Source organism: Takifugu rubripes, chromosome 11 (assembly GCF_901000725.2).
Source record: "Takifugu rubripes chromosome 11, fTakRub1.2, whole genome shotgun sequence".
Lineage (NCBI taxonomy): Eukaryota > Metazoa > Chordata > Actinopteri > Tetraodontiformes > Tetraodontidae > Takifugu > Takifugu rubripes.
The window spans coordinates 2,955,608-2,978,937 of NC_042295.1; the positions used below are offsets into that span (position 1 = coordinate 2,955,608).

At 43.3% G+C, this 23,330-nt stretch overlaps 4 protein-coding genes across 8 annotated transcripts; 3 read left to right on the forward strand and 1 right to left on the reverse strand.

Annotated features, from left to right (window-relative positions):
- Nucleotides 1–144: 144 nt before the first annotated feature.
- panx1a (pannexin 1a) lies at nucleotides 145–7,602 on the forward strand. Of its 3 annotated transcripts, none has more exons than XM_011608202.2 (8): nucleotides 145–251; nucleotides 912–1,127; nucleotides 1,221–1,336; nucleotides 3,934–4,121; nucleotides 4,201–4,479; nucleotides 4,665–4,887; nucleotides 5,443–5,701; nucleotides 6,274–7,602. In XM_011608202.2, exons 2-8 carry the CDS (start codon nucleotides 947–949, stop codon nucleotides 6,333–6,335), a joined length of 1,308 nt encoding a protein of 435 aa, XP_011606504.1. In that variant the 5' UTR covers nucleotides 145–251; nucleotides 912–946; the 3' UTR covers nucleotides 6,336–7,602. The 3 variants fall into 3 exon arrangements, with proteins under 3 accessions (XP_011606504.1, XP_029700215.1, XP_011606503.1); XM_029844355.1 differs by having other exon boundaries at nucleotides 150–251; nucleotides 933–1,127; XM_011608201.2 differs by lacking the exon at nucleotides 145–251 and adding an exon at nucleotides 497–583.
- A 415-nt stretch (nucleotides 7,603–8,017) lies between these two features.
- On the forward strand, nucleotides 8,018–10,886 carry aamdc (adipogenesis associated, Mth938 domain containing). 3 transcript variants are annotated; one of them, XM_029844010.1, is made up of 6 exons: nucleotides 8,018–8,162; nucleotides 8,754–8,787; nucleotides 9,063–9,127; nucleotides 9,381–9,531; nucleotides 9,609–9,704; nucleotides 10,335–10,886. In XM_029844010.1, the coding sequence occupies exons 4-6, from the start codon at nucleotides 9,400–9,402 to the stop codon at nucleotides 10,473–10,475; spliced, it is 369 nt and encodes a 122-aa protein (XP_029699870.1). In that variant the 5' UTR covers nucleotides 8,018–8,162; nucleotides 8,754–8,787; nucleotides 9,063–9,127; nucleotides 9,381–9,399; the 3' UTR covers nucleotides 10,476–10,886. The 3 variants fall into 3 exon arrangements, with proteins under 3 accessions (XP_029699870.1, XP_003968269.2, XP_011606502.2); XM_003968220.3 differs by lacking the exon at nucleotides 9,063–9,127; XM_011608200.2 differs by lacking the exon at nucleotides 9,063–9,127 and having other exon boundaries at nucleotides 8,036–8,162; nucleotides 8,750–8,787.
- A 753-nt stretch (nucleotides 10,887–11,639) lies between these two features.
- On the reverse strand, nucleotides 11,640–19,526 carry ints4 (integrator complex subunit 4). The gene is made up of 24 exons (XM_011608199.2): nucleotides 19,389–19,526; nucleotides 18,794–18,988; nucleotides 18,487–18,604; nucleotides 17,911–18,017; nucleotides 17,677–17,767; nucleotides 17,341–17,426; nucleotides 16,447–16,497; nucleotides 16,236–16,324; nucleotides 15,892–16,012; nucleotides 15,746–15,817; nucleotides 15,475–15,649; nucleotides 15,183–15,388; nucleotides 14,954–15,096; nucleotides 14,742–14,857; nucleotides 14,455–14,588; nucleotides 14,125–14,279; nucleotides 13,883–13,976; nucleotides 13,718–13,798; nucleotides 13,492–13,622; nucleotides 13,345–13,404; nucleotides 12,666–12,825; nucleotides 12,454–12,597; nucleotides 12,128–12,248; nucleotides 11,640–11,958 (listed from the first exon to the last, which is right to left on the reverse strand). Exons 1-24 carry the CDS (start codon nucleotides 19,440–19,442, stop codon nucleotides 11,774–11,776), a joined length of 2,889 nt encoding a protein of 962 aa, XP_011606501.2. The 5' UTR covers nucleotides 19,443–19,526; the 3' UTR covers nucleotides 11,640–11,773.
- Nucleotides 19,527–21,252: 1,726 nt separating this feature from the next.
- On the forward strand, nucleotides 21,253–23,160 carry LOC101064670 (F-box only protein 50-like). Its single transcript, XM_011621505.2, has 6 exons — nucleotides 21,253–21,423; nucleotides 21,860–21,940; nucleotides 22,034–22,130; nucleotides 22,240–22,335; nucleotides 22,587–22,722; nucleotides 22,805–23,160. The coding sequence occupies exons 1-6, from the start codon at nucleotides 21,282–21,284 to the stop codon at nucleotides 22,949–22,951; spliced, it is 699 nt and encodes a 232-aa protein (XP_011619807.2). The 5' UTR covers nucleotides 21,253–21,281; the 3' UTR covers nucleotides 22,952–23,160.
- The last annotated feature ends 170 nt before the right edge of the window (nucleotides 23,161–23,330 follow it).

The following is a 23,330-nucleotide window of genomic DNA, read 5'->3' on the forward strand; positions in this document are numbered from 1 at the left end:
GGTATACGCCAGATATATATCTTTAGAGTCAGACAATTTATATCGTTGTTTAAAATCAGAGAAATTCCGAGCTCCACTTAAAAGTATCACAGAATGTCGGATTTTCGAAATGGCACCTGAACGCATCTGTTTTTAAAGTAACCGGAAAACGTTTGCGTACCGGAAGTAGAATAATCTGTATAACGCGCATTATTTAGTTCCATTATGACTTTTTAATGCATAACAGCAGTTAAACAACCAGAGCGGACGAGGTAAGACGGCTATATTTTGTTATTAACTTTTCTGAAAATCTCTTTCCGAATATTTGAATTTGGTTCTATAAAGTGATGCATGGAAGCCAGTTGCCGGTGCTTTCCATTATTCGGATCTGTCGGCTGGTAAATAAAGGGAAGGTCTCGTCTTAATGTGAATTAATTAAAACTCGAGGTTTGTGTCTGCAGAAGTCAAACAAATGTGGCACTTTGCAAGAAGAAATTCACGATTTTCCTGTTTACCTTTCAAGAAGCTGCACTCAAATCTTTGAATTTGAATCACTTACGCGTTGTGCAGCCACAGTATTATAAAACAAAAACGCTTCGAAAAAGTGAGTAACAACAAAAAACGTTGCAACCGCACTTTTGTTGTTGGTTGGAATTAACAAAGGGGTTGAAATATAATTTATTAACATATTATGAAGAGTTGTCGACCTATGAACACGGCGACATTAATCTACCCCAGATACTTCGACTTCGATGACTTCCTTCATGTGATCTTTGTTATGCTCTGGAAGCATTAATGAGCTTCTAAATGTAAACTAAATTTACCACTTTTAGTTGTCTTTAGCAGTTTTTTTTAAAGAATTTCTCAGGTCATCCAAATAGATGATGATTAAATGTTTTGGTTTTTTTTCCTTTCATTATGTCTGTATCCAGGACTAATTTCTGCTCTTTAAGGGAAGAAGGGTGAGATGGCCATCGCACACGTGGCTACTGAGTATGTCTTCAGCGATTTTCTGCTGAAAGAGCCCAACCAGGCTCGGTACCGCAGCGTTCGGACGGAGCTGGCGTTGGACAAGTTGGTGACCTGTGTGGCGGTGGGGCTGCCCCTCCTGCTCATCTCTCTGGCCTTTGCCCAGGAGGTTTCTGTTGGTGAGTGGCGACGCTCTAAACATCACTTCAGGTCTGCAATGAAGCCGTTTGATGCTTTGTTCATGTTCACACCACCTTATATTTCTTCCTCAGGGACTCAGATCAGCTGCTTTGCTCCTGCTAACTTCACGTGGAAGCAAGCGGCATATGTGGACTCGTACTGCTGGGCAGCTGTGCACACTCACACTCTCCCTTTGTGGCTGCACAAGGTGACTTTACATCTATGTTGGTGTTGGCATGTCGCAGAATGTTAACCGTCCTCTCTCTGAAACATTAATGCTGAAAAAGCAGGAGCCAGAATGGCGTCTATACTCGGTAACTAAGCCTACACATGTAGTTTGACTTTGGACTTGAACAAGGAAAGACTTTAATAAGGTAACAACTAAGAGGAGGAATGTAGACTGTCCAAAAAAAAATGAAAAAGCCCAAAGCTTTTAACTTGTGATGAGATCTCATGATCTAAAGCGTACCACATCATGTGTCAGAGTAGTATTGCATGGGCGTCAGTAGCACCATCGCTCTGCTCATCACTGATGGGACTGTTTGTCTCTCCAGCCAGAGAAACAAACCAGCAGATCCAAACCGCACACTCTTCGTCAAGTCAGCGGATTTGATTGAGTGAGCATTATCACACAAATGTGTGACTGATTCAGTGTTGTTGTATATACAAGGTTATATAAGTGGTTGGTCTAAAATAAAGCATCATGCATTAATATTGAAGTTAACCAATGCAAAGCGTCACTGTAGCTGCCTGCTATATTTAATCCAAAGTCTGTAAAGGTGCTACGTTATTGCAGGGTCGCTACACTTTGTTCACAGTAAGATGATGGATGGACATGTGTTGACGCGTCAAGAGAGCAAAAGTGTTGTGTGATCATTAGCTTTTAACCCGTCTGCACCTTTCAACTCTTCTTTCACATGTATCCACACACACTCATGTTCACTCACCTCTTCCACTCACCTGAGTCCGTCTACAAAACTGATGGCAGAGAAGTAGATATTTTCCCTCTCCTCTCCTCTCCCTCTCCTCTCCTCTCCTCTCCTCTCCTCTCCTCTCCTCTCCTCTCCTCTCCTCTCCTCTCCTCTCCTCTCCTCTCCTCTCCTCTCCTCTCCAACCTATTCTCTCCCCTACCTGTCCTCTCCTCTCCTCTCCTGTCCTCTCCTCTCCGACCTATTCTCTCCTCTCCTCTCCTGTCCTCTCCTCTCCTGTCCTCTCCTCTCCTGTCCTCTCCTGTCCTCTCCTCTCCGACCTATTCTCTCCTCTCCTCTCCTCTCCTCTCCTCTCCTCTCCTCTCCTCTCCTCTCCTCTCCTCTCCTCTCCTCTCCAACCTATTCTCTCCCCTACCTGTCCTCTTCTGTCCTCTCCTGTCCTCTCCTGTCCTCTCCTCTCCTGTCCTCTCCTCTCCTGTCCTCTCCTGTCCTCTCCTCTCCGACCTATTCTCTCCTCTACCTGTCCTTTCCTTTCCTCTCCTCTCCTCTCCTCTTCCTCTCCTCTCCTCTCCTCTCCTCTCCTCTCCTCTCCTCTCCTCTCCTCTCCTCTCCTCTCCTCTCCTCTCCTCTCCTCTCCTCTCCTCTCCTCTCCTCTCCAACCTATTCTCTCCCCTACCTGTCCTCTTCTGTCCTCTCCTGTCCTCTCCTCTCCTCTCCTGTCCTCTCCTGTCCTCTCCTCTCCTGTCCTCTCCTCTCCAACCTATTCTCTCCTCTCCTCTCCTGTCCTCTCCTGTCCTCTCCTCTCCGACCTATTCTCTCCCCTACCTGTCCTCTTCTGTCCCCTCCTGTCCTCTCCTCTCCTGTCCTCTCCTGTCCTCTCCTCTCCTGTCCTCTCCTCTCCGACCTATTCTCTCCTCTCCTCTCCTGTCCTCTCCTCTCCTGTCCTCTCCTGTCCTCTCCGACCTATTCTCTCCTCTACCTGTCCTCTCCTCTCCTCTCCTCTCCTCTCCTCTCCTCTCCTCTCCTCTCCTCTCCTCTCCTCTCCTCTCCTCTCCTCTCCTCTCCTCTCCTCTCCTCTCCAACCTATTCTCTCCCCTACCTGTCCTCTTCTGTCCTCTCCTCTCCTCTCCTGTCCTCTCCTGTCCTCTCCTGTCCTCTCCTCTCCTGTCCTCTCCTCTCCGACCTATTCTCTCCTCTCCTCTCCTGTCCTCTCCTCTCCTGTCCTCTCCTGTCCTCTCCTCTCCGACCTATTCTCTCCTCTACCTGTCCTTTCCTCTCCTCTCCTCTCCTCTCCTCTCCTCTCCTCTCCTCTCCTCTCCTCTCCTCTCCTCTCCTCTCCTCTCCCCTCCCCTCTCCTCTCCTCTCCTCTCCTCTCCTCTCCTCTCCTCTCCTCTCCTCTCCTCTCCAACCTATTCTCTCCCCTACCTGTCCTCTTCTGTCCTCTCCTCTCCTGTCCTCTCCTCTCCTGTCCTCTCCTGTCCTGTCCTCTCCTGTCCTCTCCTGTCCTCTCCTCTCCGACCTATTCTCTCCTCTACCTGTCCTCTCCTCTCCTCTCCTCTCCTCTCCTCTCCTCTCCTCTCCTCTCCTCTCCTCTCCTCTCCTCTACCTGTCCTCCCCCCTTCTCCTCTCTCTCTACCCAGCCCCCCATCAGCAGGAGGGTCCCCCTACATGAGCCTGGTCCTGCTCAAGGTTTCTTCCTGTTAAAGGGCAGTTTTTCCTTGCCACTGTTGCTTGTCTGGGGTCAGGCCCTGGGATTCTGGAAAGCGCCTTAAAACAATTTTGATTGTATAAGACGCTCTATAAATAAAGATTGATTTGATTTGTGTGACTTTTGTAGTTGTCAGTGGGACTAAAGAGGTCCGTTTGCACCCTGCAGTTTTTCCCTTACATCCTGCTGCTGGTGGCCGTGCTGATGTACACCCCTGCGCTGGTTTGGAGGTTCTCAGCGGCGCCCCTCCTGCAGTCGGACCTCAGCTTCATCATGGAAGAGTTGGACCACTGTTACAACCGCGCCGTTACTCTGGCCAAGCGGATGACCACGTCAGGACTGCTCACCTCAGACGGGTAGGCTGGATGGCTTCATACCAGGCGTGCGTGCATTTATTACACACGTATCATTTCTTGTCTCTACCTCCCCCTTAAGTGACCCAACTGAAGGCTGCTTCAACTATCCACTGGTGGAGACCTTTCTGATGACCAAGCGCAGCTCGAGGATGCTGCTGCTCTACTACCTGCTGTGTCGCGGCTTGACCTGCGTCACGCTGCTGTGCGCCTGCATCTACCTGGGCTACTACCTGCGTCTGGCGTCCCTCACAGACGAGTTTGGCTGCGCGCTGCGCGTTGGCCTGCTGGTCAGTGACCCGTACGTCCCGGATGAGGTGCAGTGCAAGCTCATCGCTGTGGGGGTCTTCTCTCTGCTCAGGTATTGGGATAGAAATGTGAAGCTATGCTCAGTTGCTTTTGTAAAACATTGCACATTTGGTATTTTTAATCCAGTCTTGGTCATAAATTTTACATTGCCAGGTAATTGAATATGTGCTCATCAATATTTTTTATATCAGATGTTCACCGTATTTCCTCACAGACTCTCTGTTTCTCTTCTCCCAGCCTTGTCAACTTGGTCGTGTTCATCGCACTGATTCCCGCAGTGATCTACGCCAGCCTGCGCCCTCTCTTGTGCCACGGGTACACCCGCTCACTCCAAACCTACCAGTTACTGCCCACTGTGGGTGTCCTCCCCACCCCCGATGGCCAATGGGACGATCTCTCTCTATATCTGCTGTTCCTTGACGAAAACATCAGTGAGCTAAAGTCCTTCAAATACATCAAGGTGTGGTAGCACAGCAATCACGGTTTTATGGGTTCACTTTGATCTCAGCGTTACAGATTATTGATTTATGAAGGAGGCGCAGGCAGATATTCTCTATGAGATACAGCATATTTATTTTCAGATTTTAGAATTTACCCTGGAATATCCTGGGAAAGTCAGCACTTTTCCAGATTTTCTTCCACTTTTCGTATCAGGAGCAATAAATAGGAATAAATCTTTGCACCATTTTATTACTGTAGTTGTAGTAATAAAATGTGAGCTACAGACCAACGCAGAGACGTTGGGCCTGAGCGGGTAGATGTCGATCACTGTGAATTCTACATGCTCGCTAATAAAACACTACAGCTGTATTTAATTCTGCAGTAACACAAAAGGAAATATTATTGTTGTTGATTGTTTTATCAGTTTTGTCTCACACAGCTGGAAACACGCAACATCGGTGCGCTGCACAATATTATTGATATTAATTTAAAATGAGAACCATCAAAACACAACGAACGTGGCAATGATACGAGGTGAGTGTGTCCTCATCGGAGTTTTGTTTGGTCGTGTCAGGTACTGGAGCTCTTGAGGAGACGAGACCAGTACTCGAGAGAGAACTTTGACGCGATGCGTCTGCTGCAGACTCTCTGCCTTGTGAAAATGGACACCGTGGACGGGAACAAAGCAGCCAGTAAACAGGCGCCGGCGAAACCCGGAGCAGCTGAGCCTGCCCGGAGCTCCTCAGGACAGAAAGCAGAAGGAGCTGAGAACTGCAGCGACAGTCCCAACTCAGACACAGATAAACAGGACCAGGTGGAAACTGAGATGAAAGGTAAGAGCGAGCACAGGAGATGCCTTTCCTTCAATTATGTGCTATTTACAGATATGTAGATGCTATAATGATGATTAAAGTTTGCATTTTTAAGTTATCAAGTGTATAGTGATGGATATAGGTGTGGTTACAGCTATTGGTGAACTTTAACGTACCTGTTCACAGGCGTCTTGAATAAGAGACTTGGAGTATCTAATATTGGTGGTAATGTTGATATGCAACTCAAATTACTAAATTGATTTCTGATTATTTATTTATCAACTATGAGATCACATGTATTGTTAAGTAGTCTATTTAAACAATAATTCCACTTTCAGGGAAAGATGTTTGAGAATAGCTATTAAACACTGCCTCTCCACCATGTTCTGTCAGATCAGGAAAAACCATTCCTTATGCTTCATTGTGGCAGTTCAGATCAAGTGGATTTGACATGCTAAATTTCCACTAGGTGTGTGTGTGCACATGCATGCACTGTGTGACAGACTGGTGTGTATTCCCACTGGGATAGACTCCAGCACTTACTATGTTTACATCTAATATTGCCAGTAATATGCATTATTCTTTATTTTTAGAGCTAGCTCCCCTGTTGCCAGGAAACAGCCATGATACAGAAACAGTGATGGAGGAACTCTAAGCCACCAGCGAATGTGATGGAGTCCTGGCCTTCCAATTACTTCATGGTGAAGGGGATCACTGGAGTTTCACCTTATCCTGTTGAAGTCAGAGCTTTTCCAGATTTTATTCCACTTTTTTATATCAGCTCCAGGAGCATTAAATAGGAATAAATCACGTAGATCACTGAATTCTACATGCTCTCTAATAAAAGACTACAGCAGTTATTTAATTCTGCAGTAACACAACAAGAGAATGTGAGAAATGTTATTGTTGCTATTTTACCAGTTTTGTCTCACACAGCTGGAAACCAGGGACATTTAACATTTATATACAATTGTTTTCATTTTTCATCATTCTTTCATGCTATTTCATTCATAAGAATTAAAGTAGGTGATGAGATAGTTTGAATATAGGACTCCAGACTGTCCCAACTGCCAAAAGGGAGATTCCACTGAGACTCATGGGTTATGTCTTTAGATTGAACTGTTGTGTATTTTTGTTGTTTTTTCTTTTACAAAATGGTTTTTAAAAAAGAATCATACATGTTTACATTGGAATATGGTTGTATAGGTGTTGACATCCTGCCATGTGACACTATTAGGGAAACATCAGTGTGATGTTTCACAATTCCACTGTGTCCAATAGACTGAAATAGAAGTTTTTTTTGTCTATTATTGTTAGGATCACTGTGTGTTTGAGCGTAATTTTTGTACATGCAAGAGATCATCACATCTGTACACAGTGATGGCATTCAACTGACAAGTGTTTTTCTGTAACTTTTTAATGCCCACTGTTATGTGTTGCTGTGTTGGTGTACCTACATCCATTTGTTTCTACAGCACAGATGTTAAAGCCTTAATGGTCAAGAACAGACAGGAAATGTCAATATTTTCCAAATTACTTGGCTGTTCTCAGGTTTTCAGCTACAACAGATACGTGGCCTTATATTTACTATTATATTTACTCCACTTGGTCTCCTCAGACAGTTCTGCAACTACTAAACCTCGCGGATCATTTCATGTTGGTACGAACACGTGTTCATGTGTGACCATGCCTGTGGTGCCTGTCATCCAGATGTGGTAGCCTTCTTTTAAAAACTCAGGTTGTGTCAGCTAAACAGCTGCATTATTGCAGTTTTCATGACAGAAGTACGATTTCCTCTCCTCAATCTTGAGGTCATCTCAGTCAGCTGATAAGCTGTCCGTCAGCTTTAAAATCAAGAAGTTTCTAGAGTATCTTTGTGCTGTACTTAAGGATGAAGATTTAATAAAAGGTAGTGAAACAGCGTTGTTGTCTTGTTTAAAACACATGGAGAAATGAAACTATGACAACATAGTGTTTAGGCCGCTACATCGGTCCGGAAATTCCGATCTGTCTTTGTTGATGAGTGAACAGTGAATAAAATATTTACCTGTAAAATATGATAACAGAAACATATTTAAAGAGAATAAAGGAGCGACTCCCACTTGTAATAAATTCAGGCGGAGGGGGCGTGTCAATCACGTGCGTGCTGTTGTGATTCAAGGTCTTCGAAAGTGAAGGTAAAACTTAAAAACCTTAAAAACGGGTCCAGACCGAATTTTCTGGAAATACACGTTTAAAACGAAACCATAAAGACCCAATAAAATAATATAAAGAGGGTAGAGACTGTATTTTCAAGGGCCGAAAAAACGACAGGAAATGACCTCAAACAACAATATCCAATCAGGATGCTCGACGCGGATCACGTGATACTACACATGTCGGACTTCCGCTGTGACGGTTCTAGCCCTGTGTAGAAACTTGAAATTTAGAAAAATAATTATTTGTAAAAGCGTAGCGCTCAGACCAAAACTTACTGAACGAGGTGAGATAAATCCTATGCAATATTGCAGTTGGGTTCCATTGTGCAAATCAATTTTCAGTTAATGCGGTAGTTTTATTCATTGCGCTTTGTCGTTAACTCTAATTAATAATTTCAGTTATATTAGTAATTCTGTTCCAGCCTAATTCAGATCTGTACCCTCGTACATGCCCCAGCGAACACAGCCTCACATCGTGCAAGCAGAATCTTCCACTAATTCACATTATCATAACTGAAACATAAGCTATTTAGCTTAAATACAATAGTCCACAACACTCTAAACACAATGACAGGTTTCTAGCTGCATTTAAAAACACCCCTTTCAAAGAGTGTCCTGTTAATGTTACTGTGTATAAAAGAGTGGATTTCCAAGCCTGTTTACAAATGTTCCTTGCTCTCTGGCACCCTCTACTGGACAGAGTTAAATAAAAGTGTAACTTACAGTATAAGGCAACTTAACCAATATGTAACTTTTGACGTATAGTTTATGGAATATACAGAATGTATACACCCAAATAATAGTAAAAACAAACAAAAAGGACATCCTCTTGGCATTACTATTTATATCGACTGTATGGTTCTCTTTAATGGCAGGAGGAAGAGTAATCTGAGGAGGAAGATTGACGAGGTAAGAGGCACTCCTACATTTTGCTTTTCCAGCATTTCAAACTTCAGTTTTCTTCCTCTTTTGCAGCTTTAACATGTTATTATTGCATCAGTCGTATTAAGTCATATTATATATTTTCCCCCGATTTTCTGGGCAACAAGATTCAGTGTATAAAGTGTATAAAAATAGAATTTGACTGTAGGTTTCAACTTACAAAACAAGTTAAATGCAGCCGATCTTATAAAACCCTTATAAACCCTCCTCCTTTAACATTGATGGTTATTATTTTTATTCAGGATGAATTTTTCACAAGTTCTCAAGAAGAACAACTTTATTCTTGAGGTTTTGATCCTGATTTCAGGCATGCCACTTTTCTTCTCTCCACGAACAATTGAACTTAATCTCTTTTCTGTTACAGATTTGTGGAAATGTCACTTCGAGTGGCACAGTTTAATGTTTTGAACAGTGTGTTTTTAATATGATTAATTTTGATGTTTACAAAATAGTGTCATAATTGTACTTAACTTGCATGCTAGCGTGGCTATATTAGCAAGTTTTATATGATTAACTGTTTTTGCTGTCAAAAACCGCAATGCTGATTTTTCATATTCCAGCCCGTGGTGTCACGGAAACATGTCGTCTCCTGAGATCTCCTCTCTCTCCTGGGGCCACATGGAGGTGAAGGGATGTTCCACCAGTTACAAGGACTGTAAAGTCTGGCCTGGAGGCAGCCGAGCCTGGGACTGGAGAGAGACTGGGACTAACGTCAGTGGAACTAAACACAATTTACACACAAGCAGAAAAGCAAGTAGAACAGTTTCAGTTCTCTGTTCCCTCTCCAGCATCACCCAGGAGTCCAGCCTGCTGATCTGGAGGAGGTGTTGAAGAAGGGTATCGACATGCTGGTCATTGGTAGAGGCATGAATGAGGCCCTGCAGGTGAGGCATCGATATTTGGAAGATTTAAGAGAGTTTGTCAGTTTTAACCCATTGACTATGAGAACTTATAAAGAAAGCAAACCCCCTGTATTTATACCTGCAGTACAAATACGAATTCACAACTGTTACTTTGTTACCTGCAGCTGAAGTTAAACATAATAGTCTAAAAGAAGCATCTCTATCCAAAATGTAGTGAAGTCAAAGATTAAAGTGGCAGAAAATAGACATACAGAATACAGCAACGCATCACCTATATGGTCCTAGGTCACCTCCCTGCTCTTCTACTGAAGGCTGGAGGCCACGGTGCTCATTAGGACCTTCAATGCTGCAGACCTTTGGAGAGAAGCAAGTCCAAATCATGCCCAATCAACCGATTTTACCACAGATGGCGCCCAATCAAGTTGCGGAAACATCTGAAGGAAACAGGATGCACCTGAGCTCAGTTTTGCGTGTAATTTCAAAAACTGTGGATGCTGTGAAGACCTTCAAGATGCTTTGTGTTCTGGCCCATTTAATCAGCTGAATGAAACGTGCTTCTAGGTTCTCAGTATGATTACAAGCTAAGTGCTTGGGTGTCTTCTGGCTGGTTCTATGGAAGGACTGATTGAATGTCCTCCTTTGTTCCACCAGGTTCCTTCGGCCACGCTGGAGTTTGTGAAACAGACCGGCGTTGACGTCACGGTGCTGCAGACAGAAAAGGCTGTGGCTGAATACAATAAACTAGCTGGCAAAGGTGCCAAAGTGGGCGGAGTCTTCCATTCCACCTGCTGAGCAATTCCACTGACCCACGGAACAGGAGGAAGCAAAATGGTTACCACTGAACTCTTCTCTTTATAACCTCAACAGGGGGAAATGGATTTCAGCCAACCAGTAATAAGAAATATAATCCTATATGTTATCAAAAGATTAGTTAGTACTATTAACTGAATGGTAAACTGAACAGCGACGGGGAGGGGGTGGAGGTGTTGGTGAGACATCGTTATGAACTGGCAGAACTTTGATCTAAAACTGGAGAAGTCAGATGGAAAATAACTTTATAGTGCAAATCACTGAATAAATAACCTTTTAATGCGTTTTTTCATTTAACTTTTTTTTTGAGGGCGTGCCTCCCCTGACCGCATGTCGCTGAACCCACTGATTCAACACATTCATGATACGCGATTAATAAAGTCAAGTCAAAATCAAACTTCATGTGTATGTTTAGTTACCACATATAGACGCCATTTTGGCTCCTGCTTTTTCAGCCTTAATGTTTCAGAGAGAGGACGGTTACCTGGGAGGGATTCTGCTGCGACATGTCAGCACCAACATAGATGGTAAAGTTACCTTGTGCATCCACTGTGAGTGCACAGCTTATGCTAATGGGTGGTGGTGGCAGTGAGCTTGTAATCAGGAGATTGCTGGTTCAAACCCAAGACCAAATCAATCTTTATTTATAGAGCGTCTTATACAATCAAAATTGTTTCTAGGCGCTTTCCAGAATCCCAGGGCCTGACCCCAGACAAGCAACAGTGGCAAGGAAAAACTCCCCTTTAACAGGAAGAAACCTTGAGCAGGACCAGGCTCATGTAGGGACCAGCAAGTACCAAGAAGGAAAAAAAATGGACTTCAGGTCATGGCCAGGAAGCCGATGGGTGCAGCACCACCACTCACCCACCCACACCCTCAGCACCACTGTGGGCCCCTGAGCGAGGCCCTGGATGCCTATCTTCCTGCAGCAGGGCAAGAAATAGGGCGATGATGGATGCAGATGGTCGCTTGTCCTCTGACATCAGTGTAGCTTCTCCTTGATTGCAAGACACCTTCAGCAATCATTAATCAATGGTTACCTTAGCAATCACCTTAGCTAAGGCACACGGAACCTTTTCAGAGCGGGCTGTTTCTCTAAAAATCGACACAAACAGCAAGTTTTGTCCAATAAATAAATGCCAAAAATGAATCAAATCTACAACTTTTATATTTCAAAGAGAGATACAGAAACAAAGATGTCATGCTGGACTGGATATTTAGAGTCCGGTTCCAGTGACGCTGATGCTCATGTCGGAGACGAAGAACTCAGCGCGTCTCCGTTAGCGGCGCGGCGGTTTGGGCATGATAAACACTTTGACGGGCTTGCTGAAGGGGATGGTTCCTTCCACGGTCGCCTCTGGTGTCGGGAGAGAGTCGTTGCTGTCACACCATCCCAACTTTGAAAGGGACGAGGAAGAGGAGGAGCTGTACGCCAGCAGGAGGCGTACCTCGATCTGAGATGGCTCTGAGAGAGAGAGAGAAGATTAATGGGAGTGAGAAAAAGCATGAGGTAAATCGAGCAGATCAAAGCTGTGGCATTAGAATTCTGGAGGAGGCTCTAATAAACCAGAAGACAACCCATCAGGTTTAATGCAGAACAATAATTTAAGTAAGCTCCTCTGAGTTCTACAGACCTGTCCATGAGGTGTGTGACAGGTAAACCTGCGTGATCAGTCTGTGTCTGTCAGGTCCTGGTTTTCTGAAGTCTCCAGGTTTGGGGTGGATCACATGACTCTGGCCGTCGGGATAAAGAACCTGAAGAAACAAACATTGCCCAATTTGTTGCTAAAACAGCAGCAACTGTCAGAATTCTAACCTTAGACGCATTAACCCTTAGATTTTTGATAAACCGCTGTTTGCCTGAAGTAGGATTCTGAGTTTAAGGCAGAATTCTGAGGGGTAAAATAAGACGGTTCCAGGGTCTGTGGAGGCCTCTGGGTTAGCTTCACATCCAGCTCACCTGTACTTTCACGGTGTTCTGAGGGTCCTGGACGTGTTCCAGTGTTGCATCAATGTCTAGTGCCAACACAAGACCAGAAGTGAAGCGCAGTGGGTTGTCAGACTCCCCCGTTGGCTCTATGATGGTGGCTGTTGCTCTGTGAATCTGCCGCAACACATACAAAAACGTGAATGAGCGGATTACAACATTGATCGCGGTTCTCTAACGTGTACCTGTTCAGGTAGCGCCAGTTGCAGCAGGCTGCTCTGTCTCAGGGTGGTCTGCAGGATCTTTACCAGCTCCACCGGTTTACAGGAAGAGAGCCGGGGCATCACCTCCAACAGCTTCTCTGCAAAGCTGTCCTGCAGGTGAGGCATCTCCAACGCAAAGAGCCTGACGGGCGCACGGAGAATCCCAGAACACATTTTCACTCTCTCATAAAACCCCCAAAGCATCTTCAGCTCAACATCCTCATTTACCAACAAACGCCTGTGAATTCACAGGAATATATTCATATATATTTCTTTAATAGGCAGGGGGGCTTCTGGGCCCCCAATTAACAGGTTAGTCCCATCAGCTGTCTGCTATTCAACAGCAGCTCTGTTCCATTCTGACTCCGCCACAGCTCTGGCGTTCCGGTACTATTTTTTCGGGCGGCAGAGCACGAGGCAGCAATCTGGCGCATGTGGGACAGGAAGTCAGGTGCGAAGAAAAAATAAAAGGATGGGGTTCAACTGTGCAGAAGGGACCCGCACCTTCAAATACTATTTATAAGCAAAAAATAACCCAGCTTGATCATGTACAGCTGACAGTAAATAGTTCTGTGGACGCTTCTTTTGATAACGATGCTTTAAATCCCCCTTTTTTTAACCTTAAATCCCTGTAAATACTTGTGGAAGATAAAGTTTTTACCTTTGAAAAGATGCCATGTCCTGCACAAACTTCTCACAGCTGCTGATAAGAGTTTCCTGTCTGGGGAGAGACAAGAGAGGAACATCTGAGCTGAGCATTCGTCAACACTGATTTTGTGTGTGTGTGTGTGTGTGTGTGTGTGCTAACCCTGGCCTGCTCCGTGCAGTCAGGATGAGCTGCAGAGCTTTGGCTTGGAGACGGACGTGATGTATCGTGGCGACTTGTCTATTTTTCAACCCACTGTACAGGAACTCCAGTTTGTACGTTTCCTCCAAGATCTGCAAACACCATCGCACACATTTCGCAGGCTGGACGCAGCTCACAGCTGTGCTGGCACGATTATGACGGTGTAGACGCATGGATGTGTGCCGACCTGCTGAGCCGCCGCTGTTGCCGTGACGTTTTGTTTGAAGCACAGGGGGATCGCCATGTTCCAAAGCTTCTCCTGCAGAGCCTGAGGAAACAGCAAAAATGAAAGTCTTCCTGGCATCATCTTCACAATCGACCACAATCAGGAGTCACACACAGAGGCTTCTACCTTCATGAGCAGTAGCTGACAGCGCAGGTAGGTCGCGCAGAAATCAGCGGTTCCAGCTAACTCGGTCTGCAGCTCTCCGAGCCGCCGGAGGTCTCTGGAACATGGAGGAGAGCATAACGCGACATTAACAGTCGAGTCACGGGGCAACAGGCAGGAATAGAAATTACATCGGTCATTTACAAGCATACTTGATAATTCTGAAGCTGAATTTTGCTAATGTGGATATTTGTAAACATGTTTACCGTATTGTGAGGTCGAGCAGCTCCTGAGCTCCAGGTGCTTCCAGGTTTTGGATGGTGCTGACCCTGTTCAGACTCTGCTGCAGAAAGAGCTGGGGCGATTCCACAGAACCCGAACCATAACGGGAGTCCACCAAGTCTAGACCGCTGCCAGGCAACTAAAGAACAGGACACAGTGACTGAAAGATGAGAGTGTGAACAAACTCTCACTTCCTGGATCAAGATTCTGTGTAACTGTAAGTATTGATGGACACTGAATCATTTCAGTTTTGCCAATGGCCTTGAAAGGGTCAATATTTATGAAATAAGGTGCATCAGGATGTTGGCACTCACTCTCAGAGGTGGTACGAGGTGTGACAGGCTGTCTCTCAGGTAGGCGTAGTGTCTGAAGGTGTGATCAGAGAACAGGGCTGGCATAGTGGGACACGACTTGGCAGCGTTGAACACCAACACCAGCACAGCGATGTCTGAGATTATTGACGAGTCAAGACAGAAAGACTCCAACTCTCCCAAAATTCTAACTGAACAGTCTCACCAATTGAATTAAATCAAAGATCTCGTAAAACAAAATAACTGGCAACCCTGCACCGTCAGGTCAGGGCTTTGCTTTTGATGGATACACGCAGGGTCATCCATGTCAGGCTCTGGAGTGTCAAAGTATGGGTGTGTGTTGAGCAGCTCAGGGACCAGCGGCAACACCAGGGTTGGATGACGGGAACCCAGGAACTTTAGACACCTGACAGAGAAAATAAGAAACGTCCGAACCATCACAGTCAGTGTAAAAACATTCGTTTTGGGATCCAAACCAGCTGAATTCCACACAAACTCTTACTTCCAGATGGAGTTACGGTCTGTTGGATACTTGCTGAGGTTCTTCAGCAATTCCAGCAGAGCCAGTTGGACACATTCTTTAGTGGAGACGTTGGTGTAACAAATTAGCTCATGTAGAGCTTCTCTGATGTCACGAGACGAATCCTGGAGGTCAACAACAGTGTCATCAGATATCAGGCTGAAAGACCATTAAACAAAGAAGGAGTGAGACGTATAGTTGGTGATTCCACCTCCAATACAGCCAAGACCGTGTCCAGCTGGTCCTCTCTCAGTGTTATATGGGTAGAGATTTCCCTCAGCACATGGATCGACTGCAGCCTCACTTCCTCAATTTCATCGTTGAACATGTCCACCAGGAAATCCAGACATTTTTCTGCGAAGCTCGGAGACGAGCGCGCCAGCTTGCACAAAGCCTCCACGGCCGCAATCCGCACCTCTGGATGCAGATCACAAAAAGGCGCGTTTCAAAAATACCACGTTCGGTAAAATCCCGATTCTCGACATAAAGTTGCGTCGCCTTACCGAACATCTCGTCCTCCAGGCCGTGAACAAAAGCGCCGCACGCGCCCGAGGCGATGAGGTTGACCGTGTTTCTGTCTAGCTTCTCCTTGGGGGCATCATCTGCCCATTTCCTACCTGAGGAGAACTCTCCAGAAGCAAAAAGATCTTTGGCACGTTCATGGGCAGTACGCTTCCTCTAAACACAGAGAGGAAATTGGGACTCCCTTTCATTTATTATTATTTACAAAGAAGAGAGATAAATTGATTGAAAATAAAAAGTCCAATTACTCACCCTCAGATCTGACATTAGCTTCTTATCCAGTGTCTGTTCCAGAAAATGAGGACTGACCTGCAGCATTGAGCCCTGAACCCCAAAAAAGATTCACTTTTATAGGTTTGTTTGCCTCAGCCTGATGTGAAAGGCTTCATGCTCCTCACCAGCGTCTTGGCCGCTTGGACTCGAACCATCCAGGAGCCGTCACTGACCATGTGACTGATCTTCCCGAATGCATCATCGACCAGCCGGATCTCCTCATTGGATGAAGGAATGGGCACAATGCTGATTAAACCAGGCACAACCGACAGTTTAGCAGCAGGTGGTTAACCAGTGAACAAATCAGAACGCTTCATATCACCATGACAACGACATAAACACAGTGATAATTCACTGGAAGATTTTGGGAAGCTGAATGTCGTTTTAAATGAAACCAATCTAATTTTTAATCTCTCTCCATGTGTCCAATATGTCCAATCTAAGTTTTAAGGAAGCATAGTTAGCTTGCCTTTCAGGATAGAGCTGGCTGAGCACCCAAACCATCTGCACTGCTGCAGAGCGGACCTGCTCATAGTCATCTGACAGCAGCCTGCAGGCCTGCAAAGACGCACAAATACAAATTGGCGTCAGCCAAAGCTGTGCACGTGACCAACGTGAATGCGCGGGTGCGTCGTTATTTTTAATTGCGTAAGGCAATTTTAGAAAACCCACAATCGTACCTGTTCATAGATGATTTCGTGTATCTTCACAGCTCCATCATGTAGCTGCAACTGAGAAACCAAAGAACACACATATTAAACTCTATACGTAATAAACATACATAGTAAAGTACAGAAAAAGAAAACTTGTTCAAAGAGTAGAGTTTTGGTTAAGGCTCAATGGTGAAATGTTAATAACGTGTGTATTTTCACTAGGTTGTGACTAAAGTCTGCAAAAGTTTGTCTGGAACCAAATTTAGATGAACATTGGAACTGAATGTGTAACCTGATCGGGACAAGGTTACATTCAAAGATCAAAAGCTAAAATAACCTCTTTTTTAATCTTTCATTTGTTCTGTTTTTTACACTAACCCTTGTGAATATATGAACTAAATGCTAAGTGGAGGAAATGTCGTGTAAAAGCTTTTAGCACTTTACAACACAGCTGCTTCTTTAACTAAAGGTCTCTGCTGTCAGTGCTGGCTGGTTTTAGCAGCTGTAGGATCCTTCTTCCTGTCTGATTGTTTCAGATTTGTCCTGAAAACACTTCTGTGCTGCCTTGGCTGCGTGTTTAGAGTCCCTCTCTCTTAGAGGTGAACCTCCAACCCAGTCTGAGGACTCTGGATCAGGATGTTATTAAATACTTTGTCCCAATCCGAGGGAGAACCTGATAAAAGCTTGTACAGAACACCCTAAAGGATCTGCCTTCCTGCACTTGTCTCCTCATCAGATGAGTTACAATTCAGAGCAGCTCAAAATCGAGTCAGAGAGAAACCGAACATGTGGAACATACTGTATTGTAAATATATGGAAAAGTGAAATACATGCACATACTGAAGCGTGAATGAAGATTTGCTTCCTTAGTGCACCAAACCACCAATAGGATGTTGGATTATTGCACAAGCTTTGTCTTACCATGGCTTTAAGTGCTGCAGTGCGGACTCGTGGATCCTGGTCGACGAAGTAGTCGCTGATGATACTCTGGACGTCCCTCGGTCCTCCTGGATTTGCACGATGCGACGGAGGAATCATAGAAAGCCATCAAACATTACTTAGTTACAAACAATACAATTTTTTCATACTTTAATTCTTGAGCTGCATGGGGATCTTTCCCCCAACCAAACTGCAGTTTCAGAATTAATACGTAGTTTTAGGGGTCAGCATAAGGTGTTGCTTCATGCTGGCGGTTTAGAGAGTTAAGAGTGTGTGGAGTACTTAGACACAACCCTACTGACAAGATCAAATCCTCACCATCTTTACTTAGAGGAGAGTCCACCAGGCCAAGACATCCCAGGAGCTGCAGACACTTGTTCCTCACCCCAAAGTACATATCTGACAGGTGCTGCAAAATTGAAAGATGGGAAAGGAAGTCATATATAGGTTGAAATTGAATGTCACTATATTTTTGTTTCTGGATTTCTTTTGTAAAAAGGATTTATAGTGATAGAGTGGACACACGCTGCCGGCTGTTTGTGTATTGAATACCTTGCAGGCCACCTCAATGAGTCGATGCCTGACTGTAGGATTCTCGGGTAGTTGAGTACCGATCACCAGAAGAGTGTCAAGAAGCTGGGCGAGGACCTGGTGTGACTCTGCGATACAAACAACTCAGGGTAATATGTTTGAATCTAAACATGATTACTGAGTTTACAAGCAACAGGTGAAGCTCTACTGTGCATCTCTCGACCGTGCAGTGTTGTTCTACCTAAACACAGGAGGCTGCTAATAATCTAACCCACGTGCTCATCCTAACATCACTATTGTGAAAGTTTTTATTTACATTTGAGTTAATAACCCAATTGCAGAATATTTTTGTAAAGTGTAACAAACATTTATTTACATTTGCTTGGGCTCTTTTAGCTTAAATTGGTAAAACATGTCTGAAGATATAAACACTAAATTCACATGTGCTATCAATTTACAGTGCTTAAAAATCTACATCTAACATCTAATAAAAGTTACATCCATCATGTATTGGTAGTGTACAAGTATCCAAATATTCTGTTGACATAAGAGCAATAAAAACTAAAGACTTAAGGGGTGTAAACAGGTTTATCTTACTCTCATTGGTGAGTGTGTTGATGAAATCATCTACGATGCAGTCGGGACTGAAGCCTTGTGTTTTGGACAGCAGACCCAACAACGAGGCAATCTTCAGTCTCACCGAATTATCCGTTTCCTGAGAGTAGAAAGACAATTGTCAACATTGTTGTCGTCAGCTTCCTGTTTCTTTTATTAGACCCAACCAAACTGACATGTCTATAGAGCTTCACATATATATACAGTTCACATTCAAATGAGGTTACCTGTTGACACAGAAAAGAGTTATCTGTGCGAGAACACTTGTGGGCCTTCACGCGTTCTTTACCTTATAGTAGTGTTCCAGCAGAATCCTGATGACCCCCTCCACGCTCTCCGTCTCCACAGGCTTGCGTGCAAACTGAAGTAGGTATTGAAGCGCATCTGTGGAGTTGGTGGCCTTACAAAGGTCAATGTGAAGAGCAGCAGATTTGCTGGGTTTGGACAAACGTAGTTTCTTGGCTGGAGCTTCTTCATGGGGAATCTGTGAAGACAAAAAAAAAACCTCAAAGTAAGGCACCACACAACCATGCATGTGTCATTCATTTAAAGAGAAACTGAATTTAATGTTACGTTAAAGTGAGGATAAACATCTTGCTGTGGTCTATTTGGAATTAGGCTGATGACTTTTGATGGGTGAAATATAAAAGAGAGCACATGATATGATATCATAAATGCGACATAGCATTACACCACAAATGATATTTTATAAACTTAAGTATCAAATGATTCAGGTCGGTTAGTGGCATTAAACCAGTTTTGTGTTCTTTCACAGGCATAGCTTAAGACGTATTAGCCATCTTTGATTAGCTGACAATTGAGCCGACTTAAATTCTCAGTTTGAGATGTAAATGAAGAGCTTCTATTCATTTTCTGGTGCTCACCTGTACAACTTTAGAAAATTCCTCATACACTCGCTTTTTTAAGTGAGCAGCCATAATCAGTGAAATACCAGTTTTTAGATTCCTGGTTCAGGAATCACTTCTAATCAGGTCCCTTAACACACCCCGTAGATTCTTCTTTTATTCTTTTTGGTAGAATAGCTACCGAGCTGTGCTTTTCTGCCCCCTGCTGGAGAATCATCGTTTCGCTTTAATTCTGTTCGAATGAACGAGCCCTATAAACATTCTTTTGGCTTTTCTATAAACAAATGTATACATTTTAGCAGTATAATTGAATAACTTACAATAGTTTTATTGAACAAAAAGTTCTTGTTGAGACAATAAATGTCCACATGAAAAGATGCAAAGTGCAGTTGCTGTATTATAATTCATTATTCATAATTCACAATGAAGTCTGGAGTAATACATGGTAGGCTACTACCACAAATACAGTCAGTGATGTCTGAGTAATCCATTCGAAAAGTACCCATCGTACAATGTTGCTCTTCTACCATTTTGAAAAAAAGAAAACGTTTACACATAAGTTCCCTATCAAACTGAAACCAATATAACCAGGAGACTACCAGAAATACTATTAAATACTTTTATTGTGTAATTTTTGAGCCGGCACTGGCTAACTATGACTGGTATCCAAGACACAAGGTCAGGAATCAGATGGTAGTAGACCTCACAAAAATGATGTAAATGGCTTGGTGAAGAATACAGGAACATGGAGAGGTAGGAACACACATTGTCTACATCCTCTATAGATGAGGTCAGGTGAAGGAGATGAGTGACTGCACAGTAGTGAGTGTTGCTAGTCAGTATAGAATGGTAGCGTGTAGAATGCCTTTATGGTAGGGAAGAGTAGGAGAATATACAGAGTGTCATGAGTGTCAGAGTCCCTGCATCTCTAGCACCTTTAAGGAAATTGAACCCATGGTCATGTTGCATTTTTAGAAAATAAACAACAAAAAACATGAGGATGACTATCAATTAGTCCGAACATACTTTTTTGCCTCACATAATGGTATGTTTTTGTTAAATATTCATATTCAAATGTTTCAAGGTTTACGTTAAAAAAAAATGTATGCCCCATTTCAAAGAATTAAGGAACAAATCACCCCAGATAGAAGTAAGTTTTTGTGCCAAACCTTCCTCAATATAAATGAAGAAAATTCTCAAGCAGTCCAAATTTACGTTCTCTTGTTCCAAACCTATGATGTTATAAATAAAATGACCACAAGAGGAAGGTATTTTTAATATGACGTAGAGAAGTGAGAGTTGTTTAACAGATTTTTTTGTTGATGACATTTTTTAAAATTCGCAAATTATAATACCTTCAAATACGTGCTATCACGACTCCAACATATTGTAAGGAATGGATCAACCAGTTTTTTCAGCCTCCTGCCCACAGGATACGCCCCTATCGCTGCTGGACCAATCACAGAACAGCATATTACACGTTGGCTCTGTTAGGATCCCTTTGATTGGCCGAAGGTCTTTTCAGTCCCCAGCTGACTTCCAGGCACCAGAATCTATATTATTTAAAAAGAAGGTAACTTAAAGTTGAATAAATAAATAAATGAAAGACACTTACTTCAACAGTGAATCTGATTTTATTGAATAATTTTTGCATGTTCTTCATGCCTAAAACAATGCAGCTCCTTTCCGCAGGAGTCAACTGCTGACGCCAGTACTGACATATTATTAAGTTAGATTGGTACCTTAAAAATAAAATGGAAAACAACTGCAGGACTCAAAGGGAAGTTTGTAGCTAAACAAACAAAAAATCTCCTACACGGGACGTGTTTAAAGATTTCCGGTTACCGTAGTTGCAACATAGTTGGATCGGGGTGTGGTCTAATCAGTGTGTTTGCTGGGATCTGTGGCACCATGTCAGACGCGGAATGGAAGAACAGATGTGGATCAGAATGGGGACTGCTGGGTGCACCAATGCCCGACGGACTGGACTGGAAATCCGTGTATGAAGCCAAACCGTTTGGGAGAAATCTCCTACGGAATCCTTCACCTTTCGGTACCTCAAGCCTATTTTCTTTTGAAATAGCCTATTAAAGCCTGCGAGCAGAAGAGGTGTGCTATAACATTTAATGAACCTATAGATAGTTGATAATGTATAGATAATTTTCGCTCTTCTGCCTTCAGGAAAGTGGTCTATTACTATTGCCAAATATTGCTTTAATGAATCACAAAATTGTTTATACAGTACTCATCAAGTATTGTACTTAAGTACTTAAGTATTTCTCCAGCGGCATATGGAATAACGTCCTACTTCCGTGTTCGATAGGGAGTTTCTTTCCCCCCAGAATTCAAGCTTTATTAAATCCATATAGCTACAAAAATACAAAGATAGATAGATAGATAGATAGATAGATAGATAGATAGATAGATAGATAGATAGATAGATAGATAGATAGATCAGTGTAAATTACCTCTGCCTTTGTTTTCCTAAGGTTTGAGCAAAGACATTCCTCCACACAAGCCTGATTTACCTGATGAGCCAGATTTTGGACCACCACGGTTCCAGCCCGATGGTGAGGAGAAGGACAAATCATTATTTTTTAAACTGAAAAAAAAAAGCAGGATGTATGCTAATGATTTTGTGCACGTGCCTGCCTTGATTTCAGAGGATTTCAGCGGTTGGACCACAAACACAGAGGTCCTCCCCTATGATAGAAGTGGTATCCCAGCAGGTGCCGTGGTCTGTCGGTTGCCTCGGTACAGGTAGGTACTAACATAATAACTATACTTGTATACCTCCCATTAAATAAATCATGGTAGTGGTTTTGGGGGATGTAATTTGATCAGTCTAGTGACTGTGCTTTCCTCCCAGCTGGTTTTCTTTGGAGCAACTCGTGGATCTGAAGGCAGAGGGATTGTGGGAGGAACTGCTGGATAATTTCCAGCCTGAGATACATATCCAAGACTGGTAAATCAACGAGCACATTCTTTATATACTCTAAGCTATTGGCCTCCTTATGAATTTCTTCTCTTTGTAATTTTAATGTGTTACTTTACTATAGAAACTGTAAGTGAACATAAAATGCACCATTTAAAAAAAAAAAACATTCTAGCCATTGAATGTCTGTTTACAGTCAATTCACAGCATCAAACCCAGATTTTGAGTCTGACTTAAAGCTTGGCAAAACCAAACCAACCAAAAACAAATATTTCTGTCAGGTATGAGAGTCAGCTACATGATTCCATCTACCAGCTGCAAGTTAAATTACTTGGTGCAGACAAAAGCACAGTGATCTCAGAGTACACCACCAGCCCCACTGAGGACCGTTCACGCGACTCGCGTGCCTGGAAGGAGGTGAGTCTTCTACCCACCTCCTCTCACATCAGAAGTCTTCCTGCACTCTGTAATTTCTCTCATTCTCTGTGTTTGCTTGCAGGTGTCTCATGTGTTCTGCAGCTACGGACCAGGAGTGAGATATGTCCACTTCCTCCACAAACTGAAGAACATGTTCTTGAATGGCTTCTACAAAACCATGTGCACCAACAGCACTGTGGTTGTCAGACCAAGTAACTCGTGCTCCTAAACTGAACCCTAATCAGGAAACTGCCATGGAGTTTTTGATGGCATATGAATTAAAATTATGAAGCATTTTGTCACTTTGTGTAATTTGAGGCTGTCGTTCAGTGTGTGTTCTTCGTAACTGCATTTCTTTTTGCGATCCTCTTTCAATATGGTTTTATAACCTCTAAATATAGATTTATAATAAATAATAATATCAAGCAATTTTAAAAACATGGGCCTAGATTTGGTGGGTCAATATAATGCCTCTATAGATGAAGAGATACCTTTAGATTTAGAATATTATACTGAAAAACTGCAAGCATTCATAGCAAGGCAATTAAAGTTAGTAAGTAAAATGCAGTTCTCTGTATAGAGATAGGAACATAACACCATTCAACTAT